This window comes from Rhododendron vialii, chromosome 11a (assembly GCF_030253575.1).
Source record: "Rhododendron vialii isolate Sample 1 chromosome 11a, ASM3025357v1".
NCBI classification, from domain to species: Eukaryota; Viridiplantae; Streptophyta; class Magnoliopsida; order Ericales; family Ericaceae; genus Rhododendron; species Rhododendron vialii.
The window spans coordinates 27,753,933-27,778,413 of NC_080567.1; the positions used below are offsets into that span (position 1 = coordinate 27,753,933).

The 24,481-nt window shown below is 38.0% G+C and overlaps 3 protein-coding genes and 1 long non-coding RNA gene across 5 annotated transcripts; 2 read left to right on the forward strand and 2 right to left on the reverse strand.

Moving 5' to 3' along the window:
* Window positions 1-1,255: 1,255 nt before the first annotated feature.
* On the reverse strand, window positions 1,256-2,203 carry LOC131308751 (hydrophobic protein RCI2B-like). Its single transcript, XM_058335754.1, has 3 exons — window positions 2,004-2,203; window positions 1,741-1,837; window positions 1,256-1,529 (listed from the first exon to the last, which is right to left on the reverse strand). Exons 1-2 carry the CDS (start codon window positions 2,082-2,084, stop codon window positions 1,754-1,756), a joined length of 165 nt encoding a protein of 54 aa, XP_058191737.1. The 5' UTR covers window positions 2,085-2,203; the 3' UTR covers window positions 1,256-1,529; window positions 1,741-1,753.
* LOC131308748 (hydrophobic protein RCI2B-like) lies at window positions 1,256-6,833 on the reverse strand. 2 transcript variants are annotated; one of them, XM_058335751.1, is made up of 3 exons: window positions 6,627-6,804; window positions 6,405-6,524; window positions 1,256-1,529 (listed from the first exon to the last, which is right to left on the reverse strand). In XM_058335751.1, exons 1-2 carry the CDS (start codon window positions 6,714-6,716, stop codon window positions 6,438-6,440), a joined length of 177 nt encoding a protein of 58 aa, XP_058191734.1. In that variant the 5' UTR covers window positions 6,717-6,804; the 3' UTR covers window positions 1,256-1,529; window positions 6,405-6,437. The 2 variants fall into 2 exon arrangements, with proteins under 2 accessions (XP_058191734.1, XP_058191733.1); XM_058335750.1 differs by lacking the exon at window positions 1,256-1,529 and adding an exon at window positions 5,848-6,110 and having other exon boundaries at window positions 6,627-6,833.
* LOC131308754 (uncharacterized) lies at window positions 1,536-1,803 on the forward strand. Its single transcript, XR_009194561.1, has 2 exons — window positions 1,536-1,672; window positions 1,704-1,803. It is a non-coding gene; the product is annotated as an uncharacterized LOC131308754 (long non-coding RNA).
* A 5,556-nt stretch (window positions 6,834-12,389) lies between the features above and the next one.
* Window positions 12,390-14,819, forward strand: LOC131308745 (pentatricopeptide repeat-containing protein At5g04780, mitochondrial-like). The gene has a single exon (XM_058335744.1). The coding sequence runs from the start codon at window positions 12,564-12,566 to the stop codon at window positions 14,688-14,690; it is 2,127 nt and encodes a 708-aa protein (XP_058191727.1). The 5' UTR covers window positions 12,390-12,563; the 3' UTR covers window positions 14,691-14,819.
* Window positions 14,820-24,481: the final 9,662 nt, after the last annotated feature.

Here is a 24,481-nt window from a genome sequence, read left to right on the forward strand (position 1 = left end):
CGCGCTTCAAATTCACTTTTTGAATTAAATTTGATATTTTGATAATTCACAATGAAAAATTGGGTTTGAGATGCTCTCAGAGAGTGCGCTAAAATCTTAGAGTTTTACATGCATGTATATTTCTTTGTAAATTGCGGTTCAAAAAAAAAAATCCTCTTAAACACACATCGATATTGCTTTGTGGTGGTAGGCGAACGAAGTGCGGTATACAATGCAGGAGTCCACACGAGCTGGTTAGTGCTTAATTACAAGCTGCACGTGGGTGCGATTGATATCCATGTGCTCGCCTGGGCCACACGAGCGGCGTAGTGAAGGTTAAAGGCGAGTCACCCCACGCGCAAGTGAGGGCACGCGTGCTGAGTACGTAGGTGCGGTGTCAACGAGCTAGTAGGCATCAAGTCCAATGATGGGATCATGGGGTCTAGTGGCGGCGATCGCCACGACAAGAATTTTAGAAAATTCAATTATTATATGTTAAAAAAAAATATACTCAACTTATACAGTCTCACCACTATTAGATTTTTTTAGTATACGTTTCGTCACTACTAAGATAAAATCCTGGTTCCGTCCTTGACCAGGTCAATCGTGTGGTTAGGGTTGATTGCTGTGCCAGCGTTTTGACCAGCTAGAAGGGATCGAATTTCCACTCTTGTTTGCTTGTGCAAACTCTCTTTGATGGTTTCCTCATGAATTTTTATAATTTCGGATCGCATGTTCCTTCGTTCAAGGTATGCTTAGACGAGCTGCATCGAACATTAAGCAATGGAGAATCACTTGTTACTGTTAGTCAACCCAGCGCACAGCTCAGCTCAAGTAGCTGCCCAAGCCAAAGCTGAGTCGTCTGAGGACAGCTCAGAGTTATGCTCCACTAGTGAAAGAGTTATGCTCCACTAATAAAGTTAGTTAGTTTGTTAGTAGTTGTTGAGCTGTGTCGTGCAAGTTTTTAGAAAGTGGTAGCATTAGGCTTGATATAAATACTTGTAATCTCTCTATTTTTTGTAATCAAGATCATTTGCAGAAAAATAAAATTCATTATGCTTCTGTAAACTTGTTAGTTATAATGCGGTTTGCTATCTTTTGGATCACAATCGAAGAATTTGCAGAAACAGACGATCTAGATTTGTAGTGTATCGTTCATGATTACGAAACTTACAAGTAGATCGGAGAGAAAAACACAATTTGAAGTAACTATTGGCGTCAGTAACAAGATTTTGATTGCTCGATCATTTACCCAATAAATCCATACATCCAAACATAATCAAAAGCACTAGGGAACAAATTCCATTAACTTTTAAGCTAGAGACAACACCATGAGCCGACATTGACAAACCGTGATCAGAGAACAATAACCACAACATCAAATCACCAGTACTATGCCCGTCCCTTATTAATCCAGATACATAAAAAATAAAAAAATAAAAAGAAGAAAAAGAAAAAAACGAAATGAAAACCGCATGAGAACCTTTAGAGAGCCATCGCCTCCATTGGCCGGAAATGAGGTCCTTCTCAATCGGACCTCAAATCTTCACCTGCCGTAAAGTAAGAACAGGTTACCCTTTAGTCAAATGATATCAGAACAAAAGTGTCACATTGAACGACTGAACACAATTGTGTCCCTAATTATGTTCTGAAGTTGTGTACGTTCCTAGACTTTTCGTAAATATAAACTGTAGTCGCATATAAAAACACACACACAGATAGAGAGAGAGAGAGAGAGAGAGAGAGAGAGAGAGGTGATACCTCAGGGGTTTGTTCACTTGGTGAGGACATAGAGAGCATAGAGAATTCCAGGGATGAACCCCAATATGGTCAGCAGCAGACAGATCCAAAACTCCAACTGCAACACCACCCCGTTGTCACCATCACCACCACATAAAACCGTCAATACCATCAAATTGAAACCTACTATAGGCATACTCGTAAAAAATAGAAAAAAAGCCTTACCATACTACATGCATCTGTTTCTATACATAGACAGAGAAGAGACAGGAGAGAGAGAGAACCTTGCAACCGTACTTGAAGAAGACACCGAGGGGAGGCAGGAAGATGGCCAAGATGATTTCCACGCAGGTGGCTGCTCCCATTTTTATTTCCTTTTCTTAATTTCAACAAACAACAAAAAATGCTTCTTTGGGGAAGAATTAAACAAGGGGAGTTTTCTACAAACAGCTAGAGGGTCCGAGATGAGAGAGAGTGATGAAGCAGAGGTAGTCATGGATTTATACAGGAGGAAGCAGGGGAGGTGGGATACAGGAAAGGGATCGCCACGTGTGGAAACGAGACGAGAGATATTTAACAAAATATCCCAAGCTACCGACGCCGAAATAAGTTTTTTGCTTTTTTTTCTTCTTCCGTTTTGTTCCTTTTTTTAATTTTTTTGTTAAATTGGTTTGATATTTTTGGATTGATCATTCATCACGCCAGCAGGAGTCTAATTAAAAAACAAAAAATAATTACCAAAAGTAAAAAAGAAAATCACTAAAGATGAAAGAAGTATCAAACAACTATTTTTTTTTTTGATCCAAAGCATCCTTCTGTATGATTTTTTTTTTCAACATCAATTCATATTTTTATACTTTTTCGGTTCCTCTCGTTGGGATAAATGATTAATCTTAGAAATTATAACAAAAATCTAAATTAAACTTGTACTCGTAGGATGAGTTTGGCCTTAACTACTTTTTTTTCCCCGAAGACACCGGAGTATTATTATTGTTTAGCGATATTTTGTTTAGCTTTTTAGCAATACTATTAAAATCTTGCCACTACAGATCGATAAAAATTTATAAAGAAACGATCAAAATTGAAAAAAGTTGCCATGTGAAGAACAAAATTGCTGCTGTAATGATACCAAAAGTTTTGGCCAAACACACGGACTTGGGGAAGCTGCTGTGCAGCTTCGTGCTGCGCACCCTCCGAGGAGCCTTGCCGGCATCGGTCTGGCGATCGGAGACGTTCACCGCGTAGACCTCGTCGAGTTCTACGCATGCGCCAAAAATCAGCTCGATCAAATATCGATAAGTGTCTCATCTGAACACATATAACTAAAAAAAAAATGGATTCAGTGGTTTTGATCCAGTGTTTTGTATCCATTAGGATTTATTTTTTTCAAGTTATATATATTCCAATGAGGCACTTAACAATATTTGATCAAGCTGATTTTTGGCGTACACGTAGAACTCGATGAGCTCTACTCGGTGAACGTCTCCAGTCGCCGAACCGATGCCGGCAAGGCTCGCCAGCGGGTGCGCAGCACGCTATGCAGCACGAAGCTGCACAGCAGCTTCCCCCAGTCCCAAACGCACTCTTACAAGTTTAGAATACCAATGGATAACCCGGTCATTGAGATCTGTGTACCCATCGACGGGCTCTAGTGCTTGGGAGTCTATAGCCTCATGCGGGCAATTTTCTGTTCTTTCAGGAGCAATGAAATTGTCTATTATTCAAAAAAAATGGGAAATGAGTCTTGGGCATTACGTGACGATGTTTTCCGTCAGGATACAGCGGATGAGCCGAATGTGGATTAATTTTTGAAACGTCACCATGAAAGTAGTATTATTAATCAAATGAAAACCTGCCATGTGCAATGCAAACAGACCTCCCACGTATGCCAACTGCTCCACTCCTTCGCTTGTAATTGAAGTTAAAGTTACCTTTTATTCTTTTACAGGATGATGTGGAGTTTGAATCATCTGTTGAACCACATGAATCATCGGGTTGAGTCTTGGGCATGCGGATCCAAAAAAAAAAAGTCGTGGACATCACGTGACGATATTGTTTTATTTGCACAGACAGGATACAGGGGATGAGCGAGTGTGGATTAATTTTTAAACGGTCTTGCTATTATTAGTTCAGTGGCTGACGATAAGTACATTAGAAGACAAGAAAAATATATATTTTTGTTTATTTTTTACATCATTTAATACATATTCATATACCTACTATTGTCAATCCATTCGGCTGATTTTAGAACGCCACCGTGAAGTATTGTTAATCAAATGAAAACTTGCCATGTGTAATGCAACCGACCTCCCACGTGTGCCGAGTGCTCCACTCCTCTTCGGAATTGAAGTCAAGATTTATATTCTATGTGTACATGTATACGTGTCTCTAAATGGGTTTTAATAATTACTCTCTCCGTCCAGATTTTATAGTTCTTTTTTGGTGTTCATGTCATTTTTCAATTAATTATATCTTTTAATTTATAGTACGGAGTAATGTTTTACGTAATTTAAAAAATATTGTATTATAGAACTAATCGAGATCTATCAAACAAAATTCATATGCGATATGAAATTCATTACGGATTCAAAGATATAATCTATTTTTTAGCTGGTTAGAATAAATTAGGGATAATTAAATTCGGACGTAGGGAGTATTTACATTTGCTATTTAACGAGAACTAATAAATTTATTTTTAAATTTTATGACAATTACCAAACAAATACGGAGAACATCTACTCATTGGAGAGTTAAAAACGAAAAAAAAATAGTCTAAAGTCCACTATAAAAGGATCTAGATAGTATATGTGCGTATCGCTCTCTTAATATTACTGTTGATTTCGGGAAATATTTTCTCCAAGAGAGAGAGACCCAAGGGTGACATGCATGTGAGGCTTGTGAGCTGCAATTGAAGAGTACTGATGGGTGATGTGCCTTGATGGTGAGCTGAGCTCCCATGTTTGCTAGCTTATTCGGCTGGACCGACCGCCACTCAATTGCCTTCCTGCATGCATGGGGCATATGTGCAATTGAGGGGAGTCGCGGCGGCTCCACGAGTTTGTACTAGGTGTTCAAAATTTATCTTTTTATTAACCAACAATGTACACACTATTGTCGTATGCTAGTACGAATAGTGTGATAAAATTAAAATGCATGTAATCTCCGCTAGCTCTATAGCAATTGTTCGTACTATAGCGGTTGGCTTTTGGTTATGTCTTGCTATGGTTCTGTTATGTTTGTAATGGTTCCGTTATGTCAAAAATTACGGTATCTCCAAAAGGAGTGAAGACACTGAAGTCGTTCCCGGCCCCAACGTAACCCATTAGCAATAGTACCAACATCCTCTCTTTAGGAGCCAGGTTGAAAAGATCACAACCTCACTGCACTCTTAAATACTTTTAACACAACCATGCTAGCTAGCTAGCTGCCACGACTGGAATCTTAACCTTTGTCTTGGATGAATTTTCATGTTTTGAGCTAATTTCAAACCGATGCATTAATATCTGTGAAGAGAATTGGCAAATACTCCGTAGGTTATACAATTGAAAATGCGCTCTTCTTATTTTGTCCTACCATTAACTTGATACGACGGTAACACCAAATTAAATGGGACAAAGTCCAAACACATGTGGACTAAAAGCCAAACTCCAAAAAAACAGGCAAAACCCGATACACCTAAGGGCCATACTGTCCAGATCAGAAATAGCAGCCTAAGAAAAACATAAGGGTCAGCCCAAACAAAAAATGGGCTGAGCCCATTTCTATTTTTTTGGTTACTACTAGTATTTGATATATAGTTGAAGTATTTACTGAAGATGCTATGAGCTTAATTCTGCCAAATTATATGAGGTTTCGTAACCGATGTGCATTCAGTTTTTCCACTCATGTTTGCTTGTCCAAACTCTCCTGATATTTCCTCATGGATTTTTAATTTTGGACCACATGTTTCCTTTTCTCATGGTATGTTTCCACGAGCTGCATTGGACATTGCAATGGAGAATCGCTTGTTAAAATGTGGTTTTGTATATCCTTTTGGATCACAGTTAACGGTGAGAGTATATATCCAGATTTGGAGTGTCCAGGCGCCCTGTCCAAAACTAAGATTGGAGATCATTCAAACCGGCCAAGTTAAGAACACAAGTTGGACATTTTGACTTGCGCAATAAAAATCCCTACATCCAATACAATATTCTAAGAGACAACAAGATAAGCCAACATTGACAAACGATATATGATCACAACCAGAACCACATCATCAAATCACCAATTAACCCTTAGTAATCCAAATACACACCAACTACAATAGAACAGAATGAAAACCGCATCAGCACCTTTAGATACCCATCTCCTCCATTGGCCAGAAATGAGGTCTTTCCACCTCAAACCTTCACCTGCCCATAAAGTAAGAATAGGATATATATACCCTTTAGTCAGTTGAAATAATCAGAACAAGTGCAGCACTAGGAGAGCATAATATTTTTCGAAGCTCTCTCGATGCATTTGCTTTTCTTTATTGTATTGTTTCCATGCATCTTGGGCATCTTTAAGATTAATGGAAACTTTCTTTTGCCGTTCAAAATAAAGAAAAAGAAAAGAAATTAGAACAAGTGAGGTTTTATATTTTTATTTTTATTTTTATAATTGTTACTGTATGAAGTTATAAAAAATCAAAAGAAATTGAGTACCTTGAGAGATGATGGAGGCTGCAGGTGGAGATATCAGTTCTTGGTGATGGCATAAACAGCATAAATAATTCCGGGGAGATACCCGAACAGGGTCAGCAAAAGACAGATCCAGAACTCCACCTACATACCAAAAAATCATAGGAAACGGTTGTTGATCCATTTGTGCTTAGATATGTGTTGATCGAGAGAGAGAGAGAGAGAGAGAGAGAGAGAGAGGGGTACCTTGCAACCGAACTTGAAGAAGACACCAAGGGGAGGCAAGATGATGGCGAGGATGATATCTATGCAAGTGAGGGTTGACTCGTCCGCCATTGATCGATCTTTCCAAAGCTTCCAAAGAAAAAGAACTTCACACACTGAGAGAGAGAGAGAGAGAGAGAGAGAGAGAGATGACAGTTGGGACGAAGTGAAGTCGGTTGGGAATTTAATCATTTATAATAGTACTAGACAAGCGGTAGCGACGAGATCCTAGGCTAATACAGGTAGGCTACAGCGAGCGGTACAGCCGATGATGAGATTGTCAGTGGTCCCACGTGGCACGTGCTGGGCTCCCCGGTGGGGACCACTGGCCCCCCATGTGGAAAAAAACTCTCCACCGGCCAGGCCCCCATGTGATTCCTGTGAAGTGTGGAGATAAACATGCACTTGATTGTAGCACACTCTCCCACAACATTGACACACCCAAATTACTATTTACACTTCACGATGATATTTCAAATTTGAAATTTCCTGGGATTATAACTCTGGTAAATGTTTAACCCAAATCATAGGAGTATAATAATCAAAACATCGAATTCAATTGTTATATCCAGTCAAACGATCGAGCCCTAAAGAATTAATTAGTACATGATTAGTAAGTTGTAATTGCGAAAAAGTAATACTCCAACAATTTCGCTATGGTTATGTGATACTATTTCAAGGAAAAAACTACAATACACACCTCTTATTTGGGTGTGTATCATATGCACCCTAAAAAACGTTATAAATTATAGAAAAAAAATGTTACGAATCGTATTGCTATCAATTGTCGTTTCTATGCGATTTTCATACACATTTTGATTTCCTATATATGTGTAAAGCCAATAGTAATGTGGAAGGAATTAGGATGCATATTGTAAATAAAATCAAGCCAGTCGAAATTGATACGAGTAAGAATTGCTTAAAAACTGCGTTCATATTTAACTTGTGTTGTTAATGTAACAAGCTTGAATAAATACATGCGCATTGAAACTCTTTGGATTTTCTCAGTTTTGCTCGAGCACAAGTCACTTTTTTTTTGTACTCCTATACAACGCAAAAACACAAAATAGTAATCGACGGAGCTTATCTTAGAACAACTTAATAGCTAAGGAAAATAAGTACGTGGATAGTGGATACGTTTTCTTTGGTCGGCTAGAGTAGTTTAGCTTTACTACAATTGTAAGAAATCGTCATAGGAAGACTTCTTTTCCTTTTCTTTTTTGTTTTTTTGGGTAAATGTCATAACTAGGAAGACTTATTAGGAGTATTTCTCATTTGGTACAGTTTCCGTGCTTTGTCTTAACCAGTAAGCTAAGAAATGCATGGTGTTGACCACGTCCATGGAAGTGCATGTGTGGAATGTAACCAGTGCAATTTGGTTCTCTTTTCTTCTTTTCTTTTTAGACAAGCCAGTGCAATTTTGTTTAACTATCTCAAAGCATGAGTAAACATTGCCCGGTTTGTTCGGAATAAGTTCATTTTATAGAGCTTTGTAGTTTAGCAATTCTATAAATTAATTCAACTCAATCCCAACGGATGTATGTTTGATTGAATAACCCGTAGCTAGCGCTTTAGTTAGGTTCGATTGGAGTGTGGAAAATATGGACCAAGAATTTATCACCGTGTCGATCAAGGACATGCTCGTATGGGATTAAGCTGATTTCATTCCCAGATTGCGTAAGAACCCCATACCCTAATCAAAGAACCAGAGTGGAAAGGTTGCCACGTTGGTATGCACGTGTTAGGTTTTTTCCTCCCACGAGTGCCAGAGAGATCACCTCTTTATTTAAGAAAGAATATCGAATCAACAACTGCTATATCATAAACAATGGATTCCACAATCTTCGTAAGTAGTAATCAACTACTACTACTTTATTATTATAAAATTTAACTAACACACACACACAATCCCCTCCCCCCCCCCAAAAAAAAAAAAAACTACTTTATGGGAGTAGATAAGATCGTTATAATTCAAACAGTAACTCTGAAACGAGGGACAAATAGATGCAAACACTAACCCCAAGGGTTTGGCCAATTAATTTGGTCAAGAACTTTGGGATTTGTTATTTCTTGTATTCCAATATTATACTTGCTAGCAATTCATAAGCCACCTTACCTTTATGCGTGAGTGTATGAAATTGTTGTGGAATGAATGTACGCAGAAATATTCGAGGTGCTTTTAAGCTGGAATGCCCTGTATTGTAAAAAGAAAGTAGATGCAAACACCGTACACCATAAAATGTATTTGTCATTTTAGATTACCTTCAATCCCCAATTTATAATATTTTAAAATTTGTATATGAAGTTCTTTTAATTGTATTTGGTCTTTTGGTAGTGTTTTTATCTATGGAGTTCTTTTCTTTTTAAGAGAAAAAAGAAGACAAAAACTGGTCGTTTCAGATTATTTTGTTTTGGACTTTGTTTCACGAAGTTTCTTTCTTATAATCTTACTAGTGTTTGTCTATGTCTACGGCACTATCCACCCCGGCCCGTGCCTACGGCACTACTCATCTCGATTGGAATTGAAATACCTTTTGAATCTTGATAGTGGCTCAAAACATTATTTCAATTTTTAGGTAGCTACAAATTGTTGGAAATTAACCTCTCTTTTTTTTTAAACGGCGAAGATTTTTTTTTTTATTGATATGAAGTAAGTGAATACGCAAACAGTGTAGTGAAGAAATTAGCAACTCACGAAATTATGCAGAAACGCCGTTCAAAAATGAAAAAAACCCCCTACAAAGTCTCTATAGCTCTACAAAATAGAAGAGAGCATTTAACAAATACATGGTGGGCAACAGAAAATATCTCTCCAGATTTTGGAGGAAGTGTATACAAAATAGAAGAGAGCATTTTAACAAACACGTAGTGGGCAACAAAAAATACCTCTCTCTATTTGATTTCTCCCGAGGGGTTTGACTGTCGAGGAAGAGTGCAAGGTGGACGGTTCCAGTGCTCGGTAGTCTAAGGAAGGGAACCCCTTCCCCGAAGACAGTCAACCTGTAGAGGAGAAAAGGTCTCGTAGAAAGGAAACAAGGAAGATTGCTTTTCCCCCTTCTTTGTTCACACAGAGAGAGAGAGAGAGAGAGAGAGAGAGAGAGAGTTGTGAAATTTGAATTCCGATTCTATTTATGTAATACGATGGGCAATGTGGATACTTTCATAAAATGTGAAAAAATGTATCTCAACTCTCGAATCAAACAAATTTGAGTCATTACAACAACTTGTCTCGACACCCTCCTATTTTATAACATAGAGATTTGCAGAATGTGTGGGATATACTCTTTGGAAAGGGGAGATGGAATCTGCGTCAAGGAACTTTGGCTGGTTTTGGGGGGAAAAAAGTTAACTTAGACTTTTTTTTGTTGGTCTTTACTCAAAAAAAAATTTTTGCACATTTTTTAACTTTGCAATAAACTTTTGTGTATTATTGGTTTTCATTGATTTTTTGACAGATTTTTATTTTTATTCAAAAAAGTATGAGTTTCGTTCATAATTATTTATTTTTTTTATTTTTCTCGTTGAGACAAACTAATATTACACAAAAGTTTGACGCAAAAGCTATCAAATACAATTTTTTTAATAAAGACAAAAAAAGAGAGTCAAGTTTATATATATATATATTTTTTTGCCAAAACTGCCCTTTGATTAATTAGTAGTGGAAGAAATTGGAGTCAAAATACATAAACTACCACGGCGGATTTATAAATTCATGTGATTAATTATCATCAAGATCCATGGCTTTAAAAATACTCCTCCGTAAGTTTGTGGGGACCAGCTACCACAATGAATAAAGTAGTTCCGCTTAAATAATTATACCCTCAATGATCACATCCACTGTGTTTGGTCTGGGTTTTGTGAAGCACTTGTCAAATCAAACTTTTTCTGTTTTGTTTTTATTTTTCTTGAAGCACATAGGTAAAATTAAAACTACATCAATCAAGATCAATCCTGTTATCAAGATCAATCCTGTTATCAAGACTAATTTGTGAGCTCAACCCATTTCGTCAGGCCAAGGCTTCGTTCCAGAACTCAATATAAGTACTTATTTTTTAAGAAAGTAATTTCAAGCTCAAAAATAATGTGTTTATGCCAAAAATTTTCCTACCAATATGAATCTTATTTGATAGATCTTATCGAGATCTTTTATACGGTGCAAAAAAAATCAAAAAATTATTTTTCATTTACATTAATTTTTTGTTTGAAAATGTGAAATAAGTACTTATTTTTTAAGAAGATATTCTGGAACGGAGCCTAAATCCTCATCCGGTTCGGTCTAGTACAGACACGTTTAGAAGCCCACACAAAACCCATCCACCTCCATGGGCTATGGCTATGTTTGATTCCCCACCCTCCGGCAGAGTTGTTACTTTTTTTTTCTTTTTTTTTTTCATTTTTTAAAAGGAAGGCAATCGCATTTCATTTCAAAGGCCTAACGGCAGTTACAATCGCTTTGTTTGGTTAACAATTTAAAAAGTTATTTTTGAGAGTTGGAGTAGTAATGAGTTGAGAAAAATTTATTGAAAACTGTGCCGAGAGTTAAAAGTAACTCTCTGAAATTTAAAAAGTTATTTTTGAGAGTTGGAGTGGTAATGAGTTGAGAGAGATAGAGAGAAAAATTTATTGAAAACTGTGCCGAGAGTTAAAATAACTCTCTGAATGTTAAACCAAACTGAGTGAATGCAATTCATCCAAATCTACAAAGATTAGAAAATTATGTGCATCCTAACCAACAAATATACAAATTACACTCAAAGGGCCACCTAATTACTTACACCAAGGCAATGCATATATACATTGCACAAGCAGAACTGACACTTCGTATCAGTCAATTGAGCTAGCTAACAAAGAAAAAAGGCCATCCAAGGGATCACATATTCCAATCAATACATAAACATAAATCACTTTGGATTCCCAAACGACCACAAGATTAGTAGATAAGCTAAGAATCCAATCTCCTATGGACTATTGTCCATTAGGCACACCGGCCGGATCCGAATGAGGAGACGAAACACCGTCCAGAAGTGAGAGAGGTTGGTGATTTGGTGAAAGAGTGAAGACAAGACAAAAGCTCTTTGGATTAAAAACCCAAACATGACATCAAACTGTATCAAGTGGAGGATTTTAAAAAGGGCTCCAGATGCTATCCGGAAAATTAAGATATGACCACTACTTTCGCTTTTTTGGTGTTTACTTCTCTTATTTTTCTCATCCAATTCTTTATTGGATTTACTCGTTTTTGTTTCGAAAATGATTTGTGCACAGCAAGCTGTGCACAGCAGCTGTGCACAGCAGCCGTTTTGTCCCGCTTCGGGTCGGACAAAGATGATCGGAGCCGCTCATTTTGTTCAAAATATATCGTTTAAGGTCTCTGTAAAAAATGAGCTTCGTTCGATATCGTTTGAGGCGTTAACAAAACACCCAAAATCACTTCAGAATTTAAGCCTAAATTCTGAAGTGATTTTGGGTGTTTTGTTAATGCCTCAAACGATATCGAACGAAGCTCATTTTTTACAGAGACTTTAAACGATATATTTTGAACAAAATGAGCGGCCCCGATCATCTTTGTGCGACCCGAAGCGGGACAAAACGGCTGCTGTGCACAGCTGCTGTGCACAGCAGTCTGTGCACGTAGCACAGCCCTTTTTGTTTTTGGGTTAGCAGGTGCTCTCTTTTTGTATGCTCTTACAGCTGATAGCCAGAACCTTTTCGAGTTTAATAAAATCTTTCTTTTGTGTCGAGGGAAAAAGAGAGTAACTTCTACGCCCGCTCGCACTGGGCTGGGTTGGCGTCCACAGTCCACTCCCTGTAGTGTTACTAGTGTAGTCAAAGAAACTTGGTTACAGACATGCCATGAAACTTTGCCTATTCCCACACATAAGAACTAAATAAGTGTAGCCTATGATTTGAACAACAAGTATGAGAATTTTCCTCCCTCTAAAATCAACTCATAAACTGCAAACAACACTTCCCAACCAATGTCTACCTTCTTCACCACCCAAATACTTCTCTCCCACCCATCTGGACTCTCTCATCAACACCACAATCCAAACCAAGAACATCAACCATGCCACCCAAATCCACACCCAAATCATCACCCACAACTACACCTCCCTCCCTTTCCTCTTCACCAACCTTGTCAACTTGTATGCCAAATGCGGGCATATCAACCACAGCCTCACACTGTTCTCAACCACGAGAAATGAGTCCAAGAATGTTGTCACGTGGACCTCTCTCATCACCCACTTGTCTCACTACAAAAGACCCTTTCTTGCACTGAAATTGTTTAACGAAATGGGAGGCACTGGTGTTTACCCAAACCAATACACCTTCTCTGCTATTCTACCGGCTTGCGCCGATACCGTGGTTGTAATACATGGTCAGCAAATGCATTCATTGATTTGTAAACATGGGTATGGGTTAGATTTGTTTGTTGCTACTGCATTGGTTGATATGTATGCCAAGTGTGGTCATATGAGTTTGGCTGGGAATGTGTTTGATGAAATGCCCGAGAGAAACCTAGTTTCCTGGAATTGTATGATCGTTGGGTTCTTGCAAAACGAGATTTACGATCGAGCAGTTGGGTTTTTTAAAGGCATTATGGGAGAGATGTTAAGTCCTGATCAAGTGAGTTTTTCTAGTGTTTTAAGTGCTTGTGCTACTATTGGTGTTGCGGATTTGGGGAAGCAAGTTCATGGTGTTGCTGTTAAGCATGGCGTGATTAGTTTAGCTTATGTGAAGAACTCACTCATGGATATGTATTTTAAATGTGAGAGTTCTAGTGATGGTACTGAGTTGTTCAAGACCATTGGTGATAAAGATGTTGTTACTTGGAATATTATGGTAATGGGATGTGTCCAAAATGACAACTTTGAAGAAGCTTGCAATTATTTTTGGGTTATGGAAAGGGAGGGTGTTCCACCAGATGAGATATCATTCTCTACTGTTCTTCACGCTGCTGCTAATCTAGCTGCATTCGATCAGGGCACTTTGATCCACAATCAGATAATAAAATATGGGCTTGGTACGAATCCTTGTGTCACAAGCTCATTAATAGCCATGTATGCAAAATGTGGTAGCTTGGATGATGCTCATAGGGTATTTGAAGAGAGTAAAGACCGAAATGTGGTCTCATGGACAGCCATGATTTCAGCCTGCCAACAACATGGTTGTGCAATCCGAGTTATAGAATTGTTTGAGGAAATGCTGAAAGAGGGGATTAATCCTGATTTTATAACTTTGGTTTGTGTTTTATCCGCGTGTGGTCACACTGGGCGGGTTGAGGAAGGATTTGCTTACTTCAATTCCATGACTAAAGTACATGACATGAGCCCAGGGCCAGAACACTATGCTTGCATGGTTGACTTACTTGGTCGAGCTGGTCGATTGAAAGAAGCCAAGAATTTTGCAGAATCGATGCCAATTAAACCTGACGCAATGGTTTGGGGAGCTTTGCTTGGGGCTTGTAGGAGCCATGGGGATCTTGAAATGGGTAGAGAAGTTGCAGAGAAGCTTTTTGAAATTGAACCCCATAATCCTGGAAACTACATACTGCTTTCTAATATGTATTCACGTAGGGGAATGTTGAAGGAATCTAACGAGGTGAGGAGACTAATGGGGTCCAATGGGGTTAGAAAGGAGCCTGGGTGTAGCTGGATTGATGTTAAGAACAAGACATTTGTTTTTACAGCTCACGATAGATCACATTCTAGGACCATTGAGATTTATGAGATGCTGGGAAAGTTGGAGGTGTTGGCGAAGAGGAACGGTTATGTGCCTGAGACCCACTACGCAATTAACGATGTGGGAGAGTATAAAGAGCCGAGATTATGGTATCATAGTGAAAAACTAGCCCTTGCATTTGGATTACTGACCCTTCCTATGGGGGTTCCGATTAGGATAAAGAAGAACCTCAGGACTTGTGGTGATTGTCATACAGTTATGAAGATTGCTTCTGAGGTTTTTGAGAGAGAGATTATTGTGAGGGATATCAATCGGTTTCATCGATTTACTGGTGGTTTGTGTTCTTGTGGAGATTACTGGTGACTGGAGTTCACAATTCTTCTTCTTCTTCTGTCATCATGATCATCATTCATATACTGCTAATATGAGTGGAAATTTATCTTGTTACACATTTCTGTCAAATTCTGAAACAATCACCAAGCAATTCAAGTCTTCCTACTCTCCTGGTGTAATCATTTTATGAACTATAACCTATTACTATTAGTATATTTTTCTCTCTTTCTCCATTTCTCTTCTCTTGCATTTTGTTTGTTGAAGTTTATTATTTCCTCTGTCAAACTCTCTCTCTCTCTCTCTCTCTCTCTCTCTAGAAAAAAACTGAGGTTCTGATCAGGCAGAGCAACAAAAGATACATTACAAACCGCCACGAGATCTCTCCTCATTATTCATGCGTTCATCAAGACTTTCATTAGAAAATTCGAATGCTGTGTAGCTTCCGCAATAATCGAAGCCGATGAAAAACCTTCAGCAGTGAAATGATTATATCACCTGCTTTCGTTCCATCTCCAGGTACCCAAGCTACCATTGCCATATTGCGTGTGGTTCTCTATCCTTTTTGGAATTAATGAATCAAACATGCATCCAAGTCTGTTCATATAGTCGACTCTACATTCCCGCAAGTTCCAACTTGTTGGCGACCCACGTAAATGATCTTTTGTTATTGTTTATGGTAACCATTTGATACAAAAGTACTGTGAAATCAGTTTTTCAATGAATTAGGACAACAAAATAAGAAGTCAAAAGACGAAGTGAGAAAATAAAGGAACATAGACATTTTCTATTATGCTATGTGGCATCTATGAAGTAATTTACAACCGAGGCTATTCAGAACGGCTGTTTCCCAATATCCCTGTTTCATGATTGTTTGTTATTCCCACTTGTTTGTTTTGATGCTCACATGTAGAGATAGTGTTGCAGTTGTCTGCTTCTCCAAAAAGGCTTAATTTGCAGTTCTAACTGCTTTTATCCTTTTCTTAACTGGCTCACTCAATATGCGTGTGGGGGAACTGGCAATAAAATTCAAAAGATAGAGATAAATTACCAAATAGGACTGCTCTATGTCCAATTCCAACGCTATCGTGCTTCTTTATTTATGAACTCTTTGAATTTGTTAGTGGAGTGTTATTTACTTGAAGGCCTGAAACATGGCTCTGGAGCAACAAATGAAACTGAATAATCCTTTTCAAGAACCTTAAGCACGTGCTTGCATCTAGCTTGACATTTATGGGATCTGCACTGCCACCCCCAGCTGAACCTTCATCTGTTTTGTTATTTAAGTGATTTCGATTTTCCAGTAAGAACTTCCTTCTTGTTTCGCAGCAACTCTATCAACAGCTGTTATTTCTGTAGTTCACTTTAAGGTTGAAGAGTGATTGGACCATTGTCTAGAAGTTAGGATAAAGTGAGACAAATAACAGGCTTCTAAATCTGTACCCTAACCAATATCATATGATTTTGCCCCGCAGGATAAATGTATTTGAAATGTTGTACACAATATCAAAGAATTTATGCTCATTTGCCTTTTCTGCGATTAGTTTGCTATGCTTGCTATGCAAATGATTGGAACGCAAGGCTTTAGCTTGGTTTTATGTACTTTCTTCCATTGAATCTTTTAACTGATCACTGAACCTTGATCATTTGGGAATGATAGGAGACTCTCCAAATTGAGAAGAGGTACTGTCAATGCCCTATGTTCGCTAAATCAATAAGGGATGCCACTTTCTCATTGGCCCTATTGCTATAGGGAGATCAGACTAGTTGGACGATGCGGGCGTTCTTTCTTGAGTCATGCAAATATTGTTGATGAATATGTTCCAAAACTTTTACTCTTTTATTGAAGTTCTGTAAGCTATATTGGTAACTCAACCCTGTAAGGACTGCTTTTGGAATAGTTGTTCGTCAGACTTGACAAAAGAACATAATTTTTCATTGTAGAGTGCTTGGATATGATTTCTTTATGTTAGTGAGGATGAGGAGCCCTTCCTTCTTTTTTTCCTTGGCGAAAGTCAGCGTTGTTAGTTGTAGTCAGTGAGGTTTGAACCCTTGTCAAATGCATGGGAGTACATCGTGCCTACGATGCGGGCGTTCTTTCTTGAGTCATGCAAATACTGTTGATGAATATGTTCCAAAACTTTTACTCTTTTATTGAAGTTCTGTAAGCTGTATTGGTAACTCAACCCTTTAAGGACTGCTTTTGGAATAGTTGTTCATCAGACTTGACAAAAGAACATAATTTTTCATTGTAGAGTGCTTGGATATGATTTCTTTATGTTAGTGAGGATGAGGCGCCCTTCCTTCTTTTTTTCCTTGGCGAAAGTCAGCGTTGTTAGTTGTAGTCAACGAGGTTTGAACCCTTGTCAAATGCATGGGAGTACATCGTGCCTACCACTGGGTACCACTCCGCTTGCAAGGATGAGGCGCTCTTATCTCAATGTTAGAGGGTTAAGTTGTTCCCTTTTCAGAATTTAGGCGATTCTATCCTAGTTGATGTACTTCTATGAAACATATTGACAAGTGAAATAATCTTGTTGAACTTGTTATCTTTTTCTTGCTTGGTTGCGGTATTTCATTGTAATGAATCTATTAGGATCTGAAGCCATTGGATGGGAATAAAGGATACTCTCCAGTCATTTCTTTGCGATATTTTGTGCGGGTCTAATTTAGTCGAATTGGGGTAAATTAAGTTCAAAACTTGGAAGGATTATTAAAAAATGAAGAGGCACATCTGTGCTAGACTAATATGTGTTGAAAATTTGATTTATCTTTACGACAGGCATTGATTTTCTCCTGCTCTTAGATTCTTAACCAATTTTTCTCCTCAGTTTTGCGGGCAGTACTTGAGTTTATGTTGATGATTTCTGGTTTGATTTTCTTTGTATATTTCTTAGTCCCCTAAGATAAATAAAATGTTCCAAATTCATGCTACTTTAGGACATTCAAAAGAAACAGTTGAGATAGGGAAAGGACACAAAGACGCATTTGTTTTGGATTGATTGTTTTACGTAGAGACCGATGTACAAGCATCCACATAGCCAATCTGATCTAGCCCGGAGCCCAATTGAGCTATTATCGTCGGAATATTGTTCGATTTTAAGATCCAGCATGGTGGGAACTTACTTTATTTGGGTTGTAAACTTGCGTGTATAAGACATGAAGATCAGACATTTAGTCCTATGCCTTTAAGTTTTCAAGTCTGCTTCATTATTGTGGGTGGTAGGAGGTTATCGTTAGTACATTTTACATAAGTAGGAGGACAATTTTTGGTCACTCTAGTCATGCATATAGTTTTTGGCGTATACAGGTGATGTAATTAGGATGCGGGTGGTGTCGAATGGTTTCTTTTAGGAATTACTTCTAGGAGAATCAGCTGCTTAAGGCTTTATCTTTAAAGATTGCCACCACTGCTTGTTTTATTTTCACTCAGACATATATCAATCTTATCCAGTTAGGGGATATCTCAGTTTAGGCTGCATCAATTCATGACTGTGCTTGAAATTCTTGCAATTGTAAGTTTGTGTTTGAGCAAACCATTGGCTTCTGTATGCCTGCTTTAGTTGGCTATCTTATGGATTTCTGCTGAAAGAAATAAGGAGTAGCCGTAAAGGATGAAACTGCATAACCCACGGAGACAGATTAACATTGTCTTTGCAAGACATTGAACCCTATGATTCAAACAAGCTGACCCTAGTCACACTACCACTTTAAGGATATAAAGGAATGTCACTTCAAGATAGGACTAAGTATTGTTTCCCATTAGAAAAAGCACAGATCAATATAGAGTTATAATCTTCTAGAAGGATGCGGATTGATTGGAACCTGCGTTACCCTTTTATCAAGAGAGTGTAACCTAAGAAGGTTCCTAGATTCCAACACCTGGATTGTTAATTCCCGTTTCGGTCAATGAAAACATCTAGTCTTGACCCCAAGAACAGCGTGATAATTATTTTAAATCCCCTACACTATTCAAAGAGAAGGTTCTTTTGTTTTTATTAGTCTTAGTTAAATTCTTAACGCGCTAAATGTGTTAACTTTAATCCTATTTACTATAGTCCTTAGATTCAAAAATACTCCTCAGAATCCTTAGTTATTTGTGGTTTTTCTAATGATTGTTTTGGAAGCAAACTAATGGAATTTTTCTCTTTCTTTTTCTTTTCCTTTGAATGTATCATGCCAGGGACTGAACAGTCACCCTTAAGGGAACCACCGCCGGTTTCTGAAAACAGATGCAGATGGAAGGTTCCTGTTATTGCTCAATGAATGAAGGTTAACTACCTACTGACCTAACTGTTATGATATTCTAATGCACAAAAAATTGCATTAAAATCTTTTCAAGTACATTGGAACCATTAGGAAATAAGTTTCCTTCAATTTGTTTCTGACTTGTTGCCCTAACATCATGTGATCAAGTTGCCCTGTACCACAATTCTAGCATATCCTATGCTCTTGCATGAATTTCTTGCACATTCATTTAATATTGATGTGCACAAAAATGACTGCAGGGGTGTGCCTTGACGCTTCTGTACAAGTTGCTCCATTGTGACCTGAATAAATGGCGACTCAAGGAATTTGCCCAGATAGGGCCAATAGGCGACCATTTAACTCCTTTTTTGTTTTTTTGTTTTCTTACCTTAGAAATTGAATTGCATGAAACAATCCCCTACTTTAAACCACAGGAGAGACAGAGTCGAAAAGATGATTCCTCTTCTTTCTCTCATTCATTATAAATTGTTTTGGTTTCAAATCAATTCTGTTTCCCTCAAGTTCAGAAAACTAAAACCTAATTTGTACTTTGTCTTCTTGTACAGGATCTGTTCTATAGGCTTGTACATCTGTATTCTTGATTCTAAACTCTAAATAAAATCGTTATATATTGAACTAAAATGTTACCAAAAGGACCTTGAGATTCGATGTTTACCTACTTTTTCCTTCATCTTGATGCGGTCAAGTTAGAAATTTCAACCAAAACTTGTCATTTTGTAAATACATTGCCTACATCTATACAACTGGCTCTATATGACAATATCTACAACGGCCCCGCAGTTACTATTGCCGACAGCGATAAGACTACGTTCATTCAACCATTTCCAAACCTAGTGGAAAACGGGAGTGTTGGAAAGCAGCTTGAGGCTCGGCTCGGCTCTTTTAGTAATCTAGCCGAGCTCGAGCTGTAGTTTTAGGATCGTTTGGTAAATGAACCGCGCTCGGCTCGTTTACAAATGAGCCAAGCTCGAACACCACAAACTCGGCTCGGCTTGTTGAGGAAGTTTTTGTGATCTGTATGTCTGTCCAGGTACATGTGCAGATTGCAGGGAAAGCAGAGACAAAGGGTCTGCAGATATTGCACTGATATATCACTAACTCATCCATTTCTCTTCAAAAGAGAAAAAAAAAAAAACCTCATTCATTTGTGCTTGGAATTATCTGAGGTTAGTGAGTCCCACCTCCATCAGTCCCATGGTCTCACCTGTAATTATTTAATTTATCCTCTTCTGCCCTCTCCTATATATTCGTTCCAAACATTGAATGTCCTTAATTTTATCTGTCCAAAATGCCTGTTTCTTGGAATCTTCAGGCCGACACCACCTTGGTTAGTAGTATGAAAACTATGGTTTTGTCAATATATTCGATGGAGTAATTCTTTTGGCAGTTTTTTGTGCTGGTTCAGAGCAATAACATCATATGGAACACAACCTTAGCTTTCTCAGGTTGTTTGCATGCTTTGGGTCTGAAATGACTTCTATGCCCAAAATGAAGTCATTAGACCCAGGCATGATGATTATGTATTGACTCTATTGATGGAAACTTAATGTATGGAAGTTTGGAACTTTGATTTGTTAAAGGAACTTTCGAAATCAAGCTATTCAAGACAGGTTCGCGGAATCAGTAAGCACTTGCACCTCGCTTCATTCGTCTTGACCTAAATCTTGTTTTGGATATGGATCGCACCAAAAAGGCAGCCTATTTGGTTGAGTTGTTGAAGAACTTGTGCCTTGGTACGGTGAAATGTTTTGAGAATCTTTGATGGACCTTGGACAGCTTGGTGGTTAAGTCACCTGGCTCATACGCACGTTATGTTTTGGCATTTTCGAAACCATTAGCTAGGGCCGATTCATCCGAGCTTATTAGTGACCAATCCATATCAAGTATCAACTCCAATGGTTGCAGAGTTATGGGCAGTGAGGGACGGTTTATGGCTTGCTCTTGTTTTTTTTTTTTGGTTTTCATAATCTAATTGTAGATATCGATTCTCGTTTTGTTATTTAATGATTCTTGCAGGAAGCAGGTTAAACCGGTTTATTTGAGCGGGCTTCTCCAAGAGTGTCTTTCTCTAATGTCTAGGTTTTCTAGTTTGAAGCGCTCTCTTTAGGCAAAAGATATTTTGACCGAACAGACGAATTATGCAATCTTTGTGTACTACAGTACTAGTACTCGAGGTTTGTGCTTTCGAGAAGTTAAATCCACCGCAGTATATGTGCGATGGAATTTGAAACTGCGAGATGGTTAGATGGTGGAAACTCAGATTTGGTTTGTTGGAATCTCTATAGTTCTTTATTGACGCTTAACACACTCCTAACGCCACTCATGTGTGAAGGGACCTTATCTTCGGTCCTGGCGTAGGTACAGTAGCGTTTGCTACCGATAATAGTGTGGCATGACATGGTGACAGAGGTGATAGAGTAATATACGTGCACTCCATTTCTGTACCAAGAAAAAGATGGGATTCTGGTCCATTCCTGCATTTAGTATTATCTAAATTCATGCAACAGCAGCAGCACAACAGTACTGGGAGTACTATACAAAGTGGGGTCAGGAACTCCAGTCCATGGACACAGAACAGAACACAGAATGTCACGTGAAGTGCACGCTTGCACGTGAACTCCCACATCCAAAAAAAAAAAAAAAACCCAACCTAATAAATACTCCCTCCGTCCCAATTTATTTGTCATTTTTTGGAGTTCGTGCTACTTTTTAATTAATTATATTTTGTAATTTATAATGTTTTAGGTGATTTCGAAAATATTGAATTATAGAACAAATCGAGATCTATCAAACAAAATCCATATTGAATATAAAATTCATTACCATTTTACAGATATAACTAATTTTTTAATTCAGTTAGAATAAAATTGGAACAAATAAATTAGGACGGAGGGAGTACTGTAATAATCAGAGTCTTCATCAAAGTCATTTCGGATCAGATCTTGAGGCCCAGAAATTTTTTCCAACATCCTGGGCCTGATAGGATAACACACATCAATTAAGGGCCCTTTCTCCTTATGATTTGTCATGGAGGCACATGCATGATGCACCAAAGGTAAAAGACAGGGACCCACTTGGATAAACACCCTCACCCAAATCCCTTTCTGGGCAAGGGAATGGTCCACGTGGCGAGCACCCATTCCCCTTTGATAGATGATCGATCGATGGGGTCCGCTCCAAGACGCGTAATTCGTGTGCATACACGTGAGCGAGAGGGTGAGAGCGTGTGTGAATCACATCTCAAGCTACTAAAATCTGCGGGGTAAAGATCGAAAGCATGTTCGCAATGCGAAAATTGAGAACGAAAAACGGTTTGCATTCTGAAGGATATGTTGCCGAGGGTCCACTGTGTGCAATATTCTTTTCCACCTGGGCTCATATATGATACGAGGCATTTTTATTCCTATTGATTGCAATGCTAAAGAGAGAGTATTCCGCTAATCAACGTCACAATGATTTGAATAAGAAAACATCACATTGAGGTGTCCAAATTCTCTGCACTGGAATTTTATTGTATTTAGGTGTATTTCTTTCTGTTAGATAATTAAGGCCTCGTTCCTCTAAGGTTTTTGTTTTTTAAATACTTATTTTTTACTTTACGAGACAAATCATTCTCTCACAATAAATTATATTTAATTAAAAAAAAAACACTTATTTGAGTTAGCGAAATGGGGACTAAATCAGCCCGACTTCGAGTACACAAAAATGTATATACCAATTGTACATAGGGTTGCGTGGGATCTACCATGAGTTTCATATAAATGATCTAAGCCGTTCAAATTTTTTTTAAATCGAATTTTTTTTCTCAATCGATATGAGAAATCATTTACATCATGTATGAATTACAAAGTAGTACAAATCATGAGACACTACATCAATTATGAGAATCCACGAGATAACCAAACCCAACAACTCAACCAATACAACAACCAATACAAGAAATACGTCCATCATAGAAAAAAAGTAAAAAAAACACAAAAACAAAGGAAGAGTCCCTCTAAGGGAATAACATCCACACGCAAGTGACGAGATTCAAACTCATGATATCCTAATGATATGCAAGAGTTTTGGCTAAATGAGCTAGCCCAATTATTTCTCTAAATCAAATTCAAGAACCACAAATTGAATTAATGAAGAATATTCTTACCAATATCTGATTGAACTGATTTATGGTAGAGACCCTTGGAAAGAATGCCAAAACAGAAATTTCAATACAGAATAATATTTGAGGGGGCACATTGACAATCTGGTTTTTTTTTTTCCCGATTATCACTGACAATTTGCATACATCAGTGGAGGTTAACGGGGTGTTACTAGGTTCCATAGCAATGAATTCTAAACGCCCACGATAAAGCTCGAACCCTGGCCTCCCCTATGAGAAGAACATGAATTACCAACCGAGACAACAGCTAGCCCATTGGTCATTGACAATCGTTTTTTTTGTTTTTTGTTTTTTGTTTTTTTGGTACTTCGGAATTAACAATCTGCATTTGCTCACCTGAGATAACATGTTTAAGTCTTCGATGGGTCCTACATAGTACATCCATTCTAGTAGCACTAGTATACTCCTATAAAATACTGCAAGATTAAGATGTTTCTTAAAGTGAGTCATGCAATATTTTTGCTGAGTGTAGTTACGACCGTTGATTCATCTCAATCAAGATAAAGGTGGGGCAAAAAAAAAAAAAAAAGATGCAATCATTGGAAGCAAAATCCAACATTTGGTTGAAGTTAAGGGAAAATTTGATGTGAATGTGATAGAAAAGGGCATTTCATGTGCCAGATTTATTAGACAATTTTGATAGCCATTTCAAAGGATTTGGCTCCACTAATAGCACTAGGAAGATGCTTCTTTTTTACTAATGGGTAAAAATCAGTAGGAGTGTCAAAATGTTGCACGAATTTTTTTTAAAAATAGAAAACGCATTAAAACAAAGAAATTAAGCGTATACAAGTCCAGGGTAATTGACCCGCATTGAATCCATAGCCAAAAGCGAAAGTAAATTAAATACAATCAGGAATAGAAACACAAATATGTACGTAAATCTTCGAAAGCCACCACGGTATCCTTTTCTAGTGCATCGGCCCACTTGTTTGCCTCTCGATAGATAGGTCGCGTCCTCGTCCTACAATCACGACATAGCTCGAAGGGTGGATTACGTTTGTATCATCTTATAAAAACGTGTAATCGCCACCAATGAGTCCGTTTCAATTTCCAAATTTTGGGATATCAAGTGTGTGTACAGCCAATTGTAAACAACCCCGGATGGCCAAGATTAAAATCTAAATGGATAACGTATTTAAACCCCACAAAATGGCGTGTCCATTTCATTCCACTGCATTTTCAAACAGAGACACTGGATCTTACCTAACAACTATATATAAAGAGAAAACTAAACCCAATAATAATTAGTTGGATTATTTGAAAATGTTTTTCACTCTCCTAGCAGGCACGTGTACTACACACTCTCAATGATCCAAGCTGGGATACATTTTCGGAAAGTCATGCTACATTTTGTCCCAGTGGGCAGATGAATTCATCCCAAAATTAACTA